Raw genomic sequence first — 13,853 nt, forward strand, 5'->3', positions numbered from 1 at the left:
TAGTGAAATAAGGGGGGAAGGCATTTTGAAGTTTCATGATAGATCCATCAACATAAAAGTTGTCATTTGAGAAAGAATGCATAGCCCTTAATCAGAAGGCACAATTTTATGCATATATTACAATTATTTCTGGTATGTTTATAATCCATTTAAGTCTTTTCTCCCAGGCTTCTTTCCCCGAGTCCCTTAATTATGGATGTATTCTGGAAAAAATATCCTCTCTTAAGGAAGTGTGTGTGCATTTGTGTGTGTGTGCATGTGTGTGTTCATAACCCAGAGGCTCTTAAGAACTAGATTCAGGGGAGCCTAGGTGGCTCAGTCGGTTAAGCGTCCAACTGTGGCTCAGGTCATGATCTCATGGTTTGTGGGTTCAAGCCCCGCATCTGGCTCTGTGCTGACAGCTCAGAGCCTGGAGCCTGCTTTAGTTTCTGTGTCTGCCTCTCTCTTTCTGCCCTCCCACTCTGTCAGAAATGAATAAACATTAAAAAAAATTAAAAAATAAAAATAAAAAGAGCCAGATACATTAGTCTCCAATCTGTGCACACAAAAGGGTGGGCAAACAACAGTGACAGGAAGATTATGGGAAGTATGGAACTATAGAAATTCCTCTCCTTCAGGGGCATCAGAGAGAGCTTTGCCAGGTTATCCTTAAGCCGAATCAGAGGAGAAGACTATCCATGGTGTATGCTTACAGACTCCCAAATGTTGACCCCCAAATATCTCCATCACTGAAGGGTTAATTTGATATACCTACTATACCAAATATAGCAAATACATCTAAACTATTCTGTTTGTGGCCAGTGTTTTTTCATTTGTCGCATCAAAAACTCTGTTAATCGCAGTTAAGTCTGGATATACATGCTGTTCATTCAAACTGGGTGTGTAGGCTTTAAATATGGGTATGTCAAGTTCACCTGTATCTTTTGGTTGATTTACAGTTCCAAAAAGCCAAGATACTATAAGCATAATAATGGCACTCTATATTAATCACCTATATACACACATTCATTGAATAACTGGACACTTTTCTGTAATACTTTCCTTTTCCCTATGTTTGTTCTGATTGTAGAAATGCAATCTTATGCCTGTTGACTCTAATTAACTAAAACATTTGAGGTTGTATTTTGTATGTCCTCTCCTGAATTGCACCTTCCTATTTAGTCATTTTTTTTTAATGTTTATTCATTTTAGAGAGAGAGTAGTGTGAGCAGGGGAGGGGCAGAGAGAGTGAGCAAGGCAGAGGATCTGAGGCGGGCATTGCGCTGACAGCAGCCAGCCCGATGGGGGCTCGCACTCTCAAACTGTGAGATCATGACCTGAGCTGAAGTTGGACACTCAACTGACTGAGCCACCTTAGTCAGGCGCCCCTTAGTCCTTTTCATTATATTTTACAAAAGCATGTGCCCCTGATGTCGGGGGAGGGGGCTGGTTTTGCACTATAGGTATTTGAGAAGCACTTGTGTAGGTAATTAATAGCAGCTGATATATTCATCTCCAAATGACCTAGTTCCTAGTTACCCCAGGCTGACTTGGTTCTATTTTTGTATTCGACACCTTAAGTTCTGAGGGCACGGAGGAGTCCAGAGCACTGACTAAGCCTTGGCAGGGCTCGCTAGGAGTGCTAAGGACAGGGCAGCTGGCCTAGGAGAGGCAGTAGTTCACTCACTCTCGCCTGACTTTTCCCCTCGAGCCGGATGGCCCAGGATGGATGCTCCCGAGAGCTTAAAACGCTCAAGGCAAAATGGATTCAATGCACAATTTTGCCTCAGGTAACGTGTGGGGGTAGCAAATTGGATGACTTTTTACAAGAATCCTGTAAACACCACAGTAAAGAGATAAAGACAAGGTCAGTTTGCTTCTCCTGTACACCCCCAGGTGACTCACTGAGCATAAGAAGGGGACTCAAGCCAACATGGGATATTTGAACCACAACTAGTATGTGTGACTATAACCGGCACTGTTATGAATCATAATCTGATAGGTAATGTCTTCTCTGAGTGAAGTCAATGGAATTCAGTCATTCTGAGCTCGTCTGTGGGGTCAGAGTCCTAGGCTTAACCTCAGCTTCTGTCATTCGCCTATGTGTGTCCTTGAGTCAGTCTCTTTTCTCTCTTTCAGCCCCATGGGGCTCGTGCTCAAAGGTTTGTTGTGCAGATGAGATAATGCACAGAGGAAAGTCCTTGTCTGAGTACCTGGCACAGGATCCCTGATGGGTACCAGCAGTCTGAAGGTGCTGAGGACAAAGACAGTAACAAAAAATGGCTACTTCTTGACTTAGGAAAGGGTCGCCCAAGGCATTCTTCTCCAGGATTCCTCAGACAGGACAACCCACTGTCCCCAGGACTGGGAAGTATGAACAGATAAAGGATGAACTGCTTTTTGGGGAACTGATCAGCGGGAGGAAAAGGAGCACAATGAGTCACAATACTGAATGCTTATTATGTACTTTATTGAGAGTCAAGACCAAATTGGTCTCTGCACCACCTTTTACTATGCATGTAAATTTAGGAAAGCGACTTAAGCATAGGCTCAGTGTCTCGGTTTCCCCCTTTGTAATATGGGGTTAGTAACAGTGAGTCCTAGAGTTTTGTGCCATAGAATTGTTAGGAGGATCGAATGAGATACTATAAGAAGAGCTTAGACCTGAGTGAGGCAGCTAGGAAGCATTCTGTGATGAACTGTTGAACAAAGTTTTTTTTTTTTTTTTTTTTAAAGTACCTCCTGGGTTTCCCCCTTTGTCATTATCACTTGCTCTCAGTGTCCTCGGCTACCTCCTTCTTCTCCCCAGTGTCTTAGAGTTGGGCTACCCCAGAGACCAGTTGCTGGTCCCGTATATTGGCTTCCTTGATATATATGTTCACTCCCTTGGCAACAGGTCCGGTTTCACGGCTTCCAACACCAGCTCTCTGCAGATGACCAAGCTATCTCCTGAATCCCAGGCTCAGGACCCTGCCTGCTCATCCCTCTGCTTGTAGGTTTACGCAGCACCCCTAACCCGGCGTTGCATGTAATCGAGTCCAATACCTTCCACCCACACCCTTCCCTCCTCACTTAAGAGCAAATCGCTCCTCCTAGCTGTTCAGACCCAAAGACCTTGCGTCCTCTGTGTTCATCCCCCATCCCTCCAGCCACACTGGCCAGGAACACATTGCCTGCAGACCTATGGTCCTACCTTCCCAGAATGTTCTTCAGCTCAGCTAATTCCTTCACCCCCTACCAGCCTTTGATCCAGTGTCACTTGATCCAGTGTCGCCTTCCATGATGACTCTATTTAGAACTGCAACTCCCCTGGGGCGTCTGGGTGGCTCAGTAGGTGAAGCGTCCAATTCTTGATCTTGGTTCAGGTCACGAGCTCATGGTTTGGTGAATTTGAGCCCCACATCGGGCTCTGTGCTGACAGTGTGGACCTTGCCTGGGATTCTCTCTTTCCTCTTTCTCTGACCCTGCCACACTTGCGCACACGCGCTCTCTCTCTCTTTCAAAATAAACATTAAAAATAATTTTAAAAAGAACTGCAACTCCCTGTCATTTACCACTCCACCCTCGCCTGAGCCCTTACGTCTCCTTATATAGCACTTTTACCTTCTTACATACTCTATAATTTACTCACTCACCATGTCTGGGGTCTAGTTTCTGCCATCCCCTCTGGGATGCTAAGTTCACAAGGACAGAGATGTTTCTGTGTTTTGTTCAGTCACGGATCCTAAGCCCCCAGAGCACTGTCTGGCATATCGTAGGAGTCCCAATACGTATTTACTAAGTGAGTATCTGCGAAATATAATCTCCTAAGGGCTGGCTCATTAACTTAAAGAGACTGGTTGGCGAAGTCAGGATCCTGACACGGGCCCGTGTTCTTCCTACCACACTTTCTGCCTCCTAATACTAAACATGTATTCACACCGCCCATCATTTGCAGGGACACACTGCTATGCAGTCAACTAATGTCAAATTGCTGTGGAAGGTCATCACACAAGTAGCATTTAACGAGCACATTTACTAGGTCAGAGAGTAAGACAAATGACAAGGGTTAGCAAGCTCAGTTCATAAGTTTCCAGTAGTAAGCTTAGATCACTTAGCTGAGTTTCCTTAAATAAGAATTCCTGTGGGGGGGGGGGGGGGGGCAAGCGGACAAACTGGATTCTCCCAGGGTCCTGTACCATCAGGTGACATGAGAAGATAGCACTTTCCCTAATGTCACGACTGCCAAAGTTCCAACCCACCTTTGCCACTTTGTATCCTGCAAAAGGAGTACATTATGATAGCCCGAAAGATCTGGTCTCCTCTTGGTAACCAGACAGACTCTGCCGGAACAAAGAAACTTACTCACCAGGATGAAGACAGTAAAGAATATGACAACGATTGCAGCTGTAATGAACAGCTTTTTCCGAGGAAACACAGCAGCAGGTAGGAGAAACACAAGCGCAAAGCAGATGGCACCTCGGAGCCCTCCATAGGCAATGATGAACTGATCCTTAAAGGTCAGGGGAATCGTCCGGAACCAGTTAATGACCTGAGTCAGGACAAAGACACCTGAGAACAAAAAGCAAAACCAAAGAGAGCAGACTGTGTGAGGCCGGGACGTGAAACTAGGAAGACTCATTTTCTGCACTTCTGTGGCACACGGGCAGGGTATCTAATCTAAGTCCCATGATCTTCCCCTGCACCTCCGCTCTCAGGCGTGCGTCCTCGTTGTTCCAGGATAACGGGAGAAAACGTGGACTCAGAGAGGCCCAGAGAGGTTAGTCTGACTTACAGCATAGTCACGAAGGTACTTGGGGATGGAAAGCATCTATCAGGAATAGGGAAGAGGGGGAGGGGAGGGCGAGGGAGAAGACAAGGAAGAAGACGAAGAGCAGCAGCCAAAGGGAGGACAAGAAGAAGCGAGCCCCATTCGTCTGAGTGTTCATTTGCGAAACAAGCACCATTACCCAGCGCTCGCCAGATGAGACAGAAGGCAAGAGTGAAGCACACGAAGGCCCAGTTCCACTCGTGGTTCTTTCCAACGGTTGACACGCCCATGAAGATGAAGATCAGGGTCTCGCTGACGCTGCTCAGCATCTTCATGAAATACTTGATGGTCGTGTAGGACTTTTGAGATACGTTTTCTTCAACATACTTATTCATAGTCATTGCACAGGCGGTGATTCTGCAAGAAAAGATGCAGCTCCTATTGAAACATGACATGGATCCTAATCAGAATATGAGTGTCAGCACTTAAGGGCTCAATGGCGGCTCTACCCTTCTGCCAGTCACTATAGTGTTATTGATTGACCGGTGTAAGTGAACGTGACGTGCGTCATCGGACCCCACTGTCCCTGGAGGTCTTCATCAGTACCTATGGCTTGAACGTCTCAGCTCTGCCCAGCTTTGTAGTCTATGGGCACGGGCACCTGCCAGCATCACAAAAACAAGTCCACGATAAATTCAAAACCTGTCGTCTTCCCACAAAACCGGCTTTATCATCTCTATGCCTCCAGTGCCTACAATGCTAAGGTATTGCCTAAAACCCTGAACTTGAAACTGCAGTGGCATTGGCCTTCTCTCCCCTGCCACACCTCCTCGGTGCCCCCTACCCCACCACCTAATTGGTCACCAATTGTTTTCTACCCCTCATCCTGAGTATTTCCCAGACCCACTTACTCTTTTTTATCCCAAAGCCTTAGTTTCGGGTCTCGTTTCTACCTATCTACGGTATGCGCTTCTAGAAAATTCCCAACGTATTTATAGGCTCAGAGAAACTCCAAGAGGAAAGCAGCCCTTTTTCTTGTTTCCTCCAACATGTCCAAAACTCTGGGACTACAGAGCCCTTATTTCCCCTCGGAATATATCTGTTTTAATAGAGCACCTGTGCACACACTGGTGAGCGAAGGGCTTTAGGGTCAAGTTCATGCTCCTAAGTTGGACGTCCAAAGCTCTTCACACTCTTTCCTCAGTGGACCATTCCAGTTTCATCTCCCACACAGCCTCTCCACCCAGCATACACCATATGGCTCAACTGTAATTTCCCCACCACACCCTGTTCTTTATTGTCTTTTTGCCTCGCCATGTGCATAAGCTCATCTCTCTGTCTGGAATGCTACCCCTGACCACTCAGATGGCAACCACAGAGGAAAATTCAGTATGAGCCCAATGACAGCTCATCCCAGGTTCCATCTAAAGAGACACAGATACTAGACATCGGCTGTAGCAACATTTTTTCTAGATATGTCTCCTGAGGCAAGGGAAATAAAAGCAAAAATAAACTACTGGGACTTCATCAAAATACAAAGTTTCTGCACAGCAAAGGAAACAACCAACAAAACTAAATGGCAACCTACTGAATGGGATAAGATTTGCAAATTATATATCTGACAAAGGGTTTGTATCCAAAATATATTAAGAACTTCTATAACTCAACACCCCAAAAAACCAATCTATTTAAAAAAAAAAATGGGCAGAAGACGCCTAGGTGGCTCAGTCAGTTGAGCGCGACTTCAGCTCAGGTCATGATCTCATGGTCCGTGAATCCGAGCCCCGTGTCAGGCTCTGTGCTGACAGCTCAGAGCCTGGAGCATACTTTGGATCCTATGTCTCCCTCTCTCTCTGCCCCTCCCCCGCTCATGCTCAGTCTCTCTCTCCCTCTCTCTCAAAAATAAGCCTAAAAAATTTTTTTAATGGGCCAAAGACATGAACAGACATTTCTCCAAAGAAGGCACTCAGTTGGCCAACAGACACATGAAAAGATGCTCTACGTCATTCATCATCAGGGAAATGCAAATCAAAACTACAATGAGGTATCACCTCACACCTGTCAGAAATTGCTAAAATCAAAAACATAAGAAACAACATGTGTTGGCAAAGATGTGGAGAAAGGGAACCCTTGTGGCCTACTGGTGGGAATGCACACTAGTGCAGCCACCGTGGAAGACTATATGGAGGTTCTTCAAAAATTGAAAATAGAGGGGCGCCTGGGTGGCGCAGTCGGTTAAGCGTCCGACTTCAGCCAGGTCATGATCTCGCGGTCCGTGAGTTCGAGCCCCGCATCAGGCTCTGGGCTGATGGCTCGGAGCCTGGAGCCTGTTTCCGATTCTGTGTCTCCCTCTCTCGCTGCCCCTCCCCCGTTCATGCTCTGTCTCTCTCTGTCCCAAAAATAAATAAACATTGAAAAAAAAAATTAAAAAAAAATTGAAAATAGAACTACCCTATGATCCAGCAATCGCACTACTTGGTATTTACCCAAAAGATACAAAAACACTAATTCAGGAGTGCCTGGGTGGCTCAGTCAGTTAAGTGTCTGACTTCGGCTCAGGTCACGATCTCACAGTTTGTGAGTTCAAGCCCCCACATCGGGCTCTGTGCTGACAGCTCAGAGCCTGGAGCCTGCTTCAGATTCTGTGTCCCTCTCTCTCTCTCTGCCCTTCTCCCACTCATGCTCTGTCTCTCAAAAATGAATAAATGTTAAAAAAAACACTAATTCAAAGGGATACATGCACCCCTATGTTTATTTCAGCGTTATTTACAATAGCCAAACTATTGTGTGTGTGTGTGTGTGTGTGTGTGTGTGTGTGTGTGTGTATATATATATATCCAAAAGAATATTATTTGGCCATAAAAAAGAATGAAATCTTGCCATTTGCAACAACATGGATAGAGCTACAAGAGTATAATGCTAAGCAGAATTAAGTCAGTCAGAGAAAGGCAAATACCCTGTGATTTCACTCATATGTGAAATTTAAGAAACAAAACACACGAGCAAAGGAAAAAAGGGGAGAGAAAGAGGCAAACCAAGGACAGACTCTTTAGAGAACTGATGGTTACCAGAGAGGAGGTGGGGGAGGGGAGAGGGTAGAGTAATAGGGGATGAGCATTAAAGAGTACACTTATCATACAGAGACATGGGGACTAGAAAGTACCAAATGATTTCATTATGAGAGAGGCTGTTCTAGAATGAAGGAAGACAGAATTTGAGTGAGCTGTCCGCCTTCCACCATGCCATAAACCAATTGCTTGCCATGATCTGTGAAGTTTTCCACATTCTAACTTCAAAGCTACAAGGACCCTGAATGCACCCTGCCCCCAACCACCACGTATAGTCCTCCTGACCTTGAGAAGATGGCTGGTATTTTAGGAAAATCCTCCTACTGTGAGCACAAGGATAGGTAAAGAACACAAACCTAAGGGCTCTCTGAATCAAGACCTAAACGGGTAATCATGAACATATTTCACTGCAAGAAAAAGACCTGTTTTTTAAACACAAAAAATGTATATTTATTTTTGTGCCCCTATTAAAAGAAAACAAAGACCCCATCAGGTCAAGAACCATGCATTTAGCTACAATGTCACTGTCCCCAGAACGAGTGGGTACTTCTTTTAGATTTATATGTGGGAGGAATGCATAATTCACGTGGTTCCCGAAAGAAAGAGTGCCTTATTAAATAACCTAGTAAAATTCAGCAACCACAAACACACAGCAAAGCCTTTGACATAGCCGAGGGCTTGTATAATAACAAGCAACCTTTATAGCACCCCTGCTGTGCCAGGTGCTATGCAAGCTCCCTGTGTGGATTATGTCAGTTAGCCTCATTACAAGCCTCTCAAGCAAGTTCTGTTATCTTTCCCATTTTACAGATGAGAAAACAAAGGCAGACAGAGGCCCTCTTATTCAAGATGACACTGCTAATAAATGGTGGTGCCAGGATTTTTACTCAGGCAGTCTGACTCAAAGCCAGCACTGTTGAGGATGTAACCCTTGCTCTCTGTGAGCCCGGTTACCTCCGATGGGGAAGAGGTCTCAGTCTTCTGCCAAGCCCTTGCTCATCCTGTCTCAGGTACAAGCCCCTCTGTATGAGCTTCGTATGGCTGCTGTAAGAAATTAGCCAGAACTTAGCAACAACAACACACACTCATCATCTTATGCTTCTGGAGGTCAGCAGTCTAAAACCACTTTCCCTGGGCTGAAATCAAGGTACTGACTGATAGGGTTGTATTCCTTCTGGAGGCTCTTTAGAGAGACTGCTCTCACTTTTTCTAGTTTCTGGAGGCCGCTCACAGGTCTGGACTCACGAGCTGGTCATGCCAACCTCCTTGGCCATCTCCTTCCGACTCTGACCCTCCTCCTACGATCCTTTTCCTCAGGTTCTATGTGATCAGATCTGACCACCCAGACCATCTAGTGTTAGCTCCCCATCTCAAGGCTCTAACTTAATCATGCCTGCAAAGTCCCTTCTGCCATGGAAGGTACCATATTCTCAAGGAGAGTCTGGGGATGAGAATCTTCAGGGGGCCGTCACTGAGCAGATGTGTGGTGGCCACAGTCAAGTGTGTGTTTCTGGATGAGCGTGACCGGAGTTGCTCAAGTGTGCTTGGTGACAGAGGCAAACAGAAGCTTTGCCACGCTAACTTGAATCAAAGGCTGGAATGTCCGCTAGCAGGCGAGACAGCCTGAGGAGAACAGAATGGCAAGGAGCATCTCTCTGAGCAAGTCTACAGGGCATCTCACCAGCGCCCCCCCCCCCCCGAATAGAAGTCACTTGTTAACTACACCCCTGAACATCTTCGGCTTCCATATTTTAGGTTTTCTTTAACCCGACTTAAAAAAGTAAGATTTACCCAATAGAAAGTAATGAAGGCAAAAGCCAGATTAAGCTGATTAAAAATCTAAAGCATATGTTTTATACAAAAAAGACATACACACAACAATACACACTAGTGAGCATTTCTTCATTGTTGTCAAGTTGAAAATTTGTAACAAAAATAAATTATAACAGTCCCATTACTTCCTGAAATTGTCTAATGCTACGCAAAGGGTGCTTCACAATGATTTTATTATAAAGCATTTAAGCTTAGATACAAATATACAGAATAAACACCAAAGTACTTACTTCCCAGCTCTTTCTAATCACTTTTTTTAAATTTTTTTAACGTTTACTTATTTATTTATTAATTTTTTTTTTTAACGTTTATTTATTTTTGAGACAGAGAGAGACAGAGCATGAACGGGGGAGGGTCAGAGAGAGAGGGAGACACAGAATCCGAAACAGGCTCCAGGCTCTGAGCTGTCCGCACAGAGCCTGACGCGAGGCTCGAACTCACGGACCGCGAGATGATGACCTGAGCCGAAGTTGGACGCCCAACCGACTGAGCCACCCAGGCGCCCCTCACTTTATTTCTTTAAATAGAACATCAGCTACAGAGTTGAAATCCCTACACTTTTCTTACTACCCCTATTTCCCTCTCTCCCTCCTGGCATTGGATTTTAATCATTCCAAAAGTGATTTTTAAAGGGCCGGAGAATATTGTTTTTGTGAATATGATAAACATTTCCCTCTAAGATCACGTTCCCATCAGTCACTGGGCAAAATGTAAACCGTATATAGGCAAAGAATAAGCTCCAGTTCATTATGGGAGCAACTGAATAAAAATTCTATTCAGAAATTATTGAAAGAGATAGAGCTTTGGTGTAAGAATAAGACATGAATGAATTTTACATGAATGTCCATGGTATCAATTTCCATGGCTTTGTGTCCTTAACACGACACCACAGTGATGCTCATGTCTGCCAGACACGTCACTGTAACTTAATGCCACTTCCTACCTGCACAGTGAGACACTGGAGGGAGAAGAACGGCCCTGGCAGGTACCAGAGGCCTCGGCATCCGGTAGTTCCCTGTTCAGGAAGTGTGGGCATGTCTAGGACATTGATGCTCTCTACAGGCTGGGGACAAAAGTTCCAAGTGTCCCTGTTCTGGCGTGTCACGGACAGCTTAATAATGCATGTGGCCTCTCAAGCAAAGGCCTAGTGGTGTTTTCATCACAAAGGGGTTTTTTGTTGTGCTACGCTCTGACCTGAAGTCAAACCACCTCACTGCAATCATCTTGTAAGTACCCAAAACGACCCATTAGGGAGGCAAACACAATACAGTCTCCCAGCAGCTGAGAAGAACAGAAACCTTCTCTCCTCGCTGCAAAGACCATCATCTGCAGCTGACAGTCTTGGCACCACAAATTTGCATCTTCTTCATTTTTCTAAAAGCAGGCACAAGAAACTTACAAGGTGGTAATGGTCCAGGCTGGTGTCTGTCTTCAGCCTCACTGGCTCTGAAGTATGTGGCCAGGAGTGTCCTTGGGCACAGGGTCATGTCAAAGCATGTCACTGTAGCAATGTCCTTACAGAGAACTGAGATTTTCTTCCTCCATCAGCATGGGATCACATGACGATTTCATGCCTGAAATCCATGCCTTCTCATCCTCATTCTGAGCATCAGTGTGACAGATAATATCCGCACCAAAATAATAACCTAAACAGAGGCGCCTGGGTAGCTCAGTCGGTTGAGCATCCGACTTCGGCTCAGGTCATGAGCTCGTAGCTCGTGAGTTCAAGCCCTGCATCAGGCCCTGTGCTGACAGCTCAGAGCCTGGGGCCTGCTTCGGATTCTGTGTCTCCCTCTCTCTCTCTCTTCCCCTTCCCTACTCACTGTCTCTCTGTCTCTCTCCAAGATAAACATTAAACTTTTTTTTAATTCAAAATAATAACCCAGACAGGTTCATTTTAGAAAATTCTAGTTGAATCTCTTAACTCTAAAGCTCCATCAAATATAAAACCATTGGCCTTTAGAATTTGCAATAGAGCCTTACTTTTATAAGCCTATGTCACTGAGTCACCCCCCCCCTTCCCATGCACACTTCTCTTTCCTAGTCTCCAGAGCTAGCTAATATGATTATGAAGAACAATTTAAGATCAACCAACATTTTCTTAGCATTTACTCTGGGTCAAGTTCTGTGCTGGGGTCTAGGAAGATAAAAAGTAAGACACAGCTTCTATTTTCAAAGGTTCACAGTCTCAGAGGAGAAAGGGTCACACAAAGATAGCATCGTGACACAACAGTGCAAGTGCCAGATATGGGGATTGGAAATGAGGCTTTGGGAGTGCAGGGAAGGAAATCACTCTACCTGTCACAAAGGAGGAGTCATTTGAGCAATATCTCTATGGCTAAGGGAAGAGCTCACCAAGCAGGAAGAAGTAAGCCGAGCAAAAGCAGTGGCCATGTACGAAGGCATGAAAAAGAAAGAAAAAAAAAAAGTTGGCATATTCAGGGAACAAGGAATGATTTGGTTAGCCAGAGATGACAATGTCAAAAGAAAGGAGTTAGGGGCCAGATAATGATAAATGACACGGTTATATGTTATGCTCAGGAGTTTCAACTTCATTCCAAAGGTTGGAGGGGAAAAAATGAGAGATTCTACCTTTGATCTTATACTTAATGCCTATTTCCCCAACCCAACTGTTAGTTTCATGATGAAAAAAAATAAATAAATAAAAAGTGTCATCAATGTTTAGCATAGTGTCCAGCAGGTCATTAATGTGTTTCAAATCAATGACTACTTTGGATCCAGGAATGAATTGTTCACAGAGATGTTGGTGTGGTGTGCACAGATCTTGTGTTTTATCAAGAGAACTCTGAAGGAAATGCGGAGACCAGATTTGGAGGGACAGGAACCTAGAGGCTGGAGTCAACTCATTTCCTACAATGGTTGGTCATTCTGTTTGTAAAATCCATTGTAGCACCTACCTGGCCCATACGATATCCCAAAATGTGTCCATGTTTTGACAGGTGTCGGCCTCCATTCTGCGGGGCCACATGGAGGTAAGGTATGTATAGAATTCACTGGTGTTTTCTGCTTTGTTATTACCTTGCCTCACATTACATTTTAACATAAATGTATGGTGATTATCACCAATTTAGAGGCGGAGAAGCTAAAGCACTACAATTAGTGGTTTTTACCTTCACCAGCAATTGAGGTTTTCTTCATCACTACGTCATGCTAAATACAGCATACACAAAATTCAGGCCAGCTAATACTATCTCAACAGAGTCTTTGGGGAGAAAAACAAACTTTGTATTTAGAGGACCTGTCATTTGACTATTTCTGAATAGAAAATTCCAACAAATTCCTTTTCTCTGTACTGCAAGACTCCATCCCAGCAGTCCATGAAGCCAGTCTTCCATGGACGTTCATTTCCTTTTACCAGAATGTAGACTTTGAGAGAGCAGGGCTAGCATTCAACCACGCTTACCATGGTTCACTTCATGTTATGGTACTGAGTTGCATGTTCAAATGATCCTGGCTGAGCTCAGTTTAATGAAGGTCCAGAACCCTTCATTTAGATGGCTGTGATCTGTAGGACGAAAGGGACCAGCATCAATATGGAATGCATACCCTGTCTGTGTTTATGTACATATGGTGATGCCATGCCTCAGTGACTTCAGTTTATAAATACAAGTGCTTTTACTTTTTTTTTTTTTAAGGTTCATTTATTGAGAGAGAGTGAGAAAGAAAACAAGTGCAGGAGCACAAGTGGGGGAAGGGCAGAGAGAGAGGAGGAGAGAGAATCCCAGGCTCCGTGCTATCAGGGCAGAGCCAGACGCGGGGCTCGATCTTGCAAACTGTGAGATCACAACCTGAGCAGAGATCAAGAGCCGGATGCTTAACCAACTGAGCCACCCAGGTACCCCACTTGTATGTTTCTGAAGAGTGGTCAATTCTCTAATTTCCATTCCCAGATTAGGAGACTTCTTCTGTAATCTGAACTGCTTATTGGAGTTAAACAGATAAAAAGAATGTTGCAAAGTTCTTGGCTCCTGTTCTATCTCCACATGTGAACTTAAAAACTACGGATTCAGTTGCAGAAAAATACGGTCCAAATTATAACTGCATATTCTCAATAAAGACTTTGCCAGATAGGAAAGCATACTCCACTAATCAGTGTCAAGCATTAGCAGTGACAAAGGACAATTAAAAAGCTTTCTCTGTATTGATTAAAGCCAGGTCTCGTGGTGACTCAGGGTACACTGCATGTTCTCAGAATAAAGTAC

General features: G+C 44.6%; 1 protein-coding gene across 1 annotated transcript in view; it reads right to left on the bottom strand.

The window, feature by feature from the left end:
* SLC9A2 (solute carrier family 9 member A2) overlaps window positions 1-13,853 on the bottom strand; it is a 100,571-nt gene that overhangs the window by 27,880 nt on the left and 58,838 nt on the right. The window contains exons 4-5 of the mRNA XM_047854129.1: window positions 4,929-5,146; window positions 4,328-4,530 (exon numbers count right to left, since the gene is read on the bottom strand). Of these exons, the coding sequence (XP_047710085.1) occupies window positions 4,328-4,530; window positions 4,929-5,146 (421 nt within the window). The remainder of the gene's footprint in view (window positions 1-4,327; window positions 4,531-4,928; window positions 5,147-13,853) is intronic.

Source organism: Prionailurus viverrinus, chromosome A3 (genome assembly GCF_022837055.1).
Source record: "Prionailurus viverrinus isolate Anna chromosome A3, UM_Priviv_1.0, whole genome shotgun sequence".
NCBI lineage: Eukaryota > Metazoa > Chordata > Mammalia > Carnivora > Felidae > Prionailurus > Prionailurus viverrinus.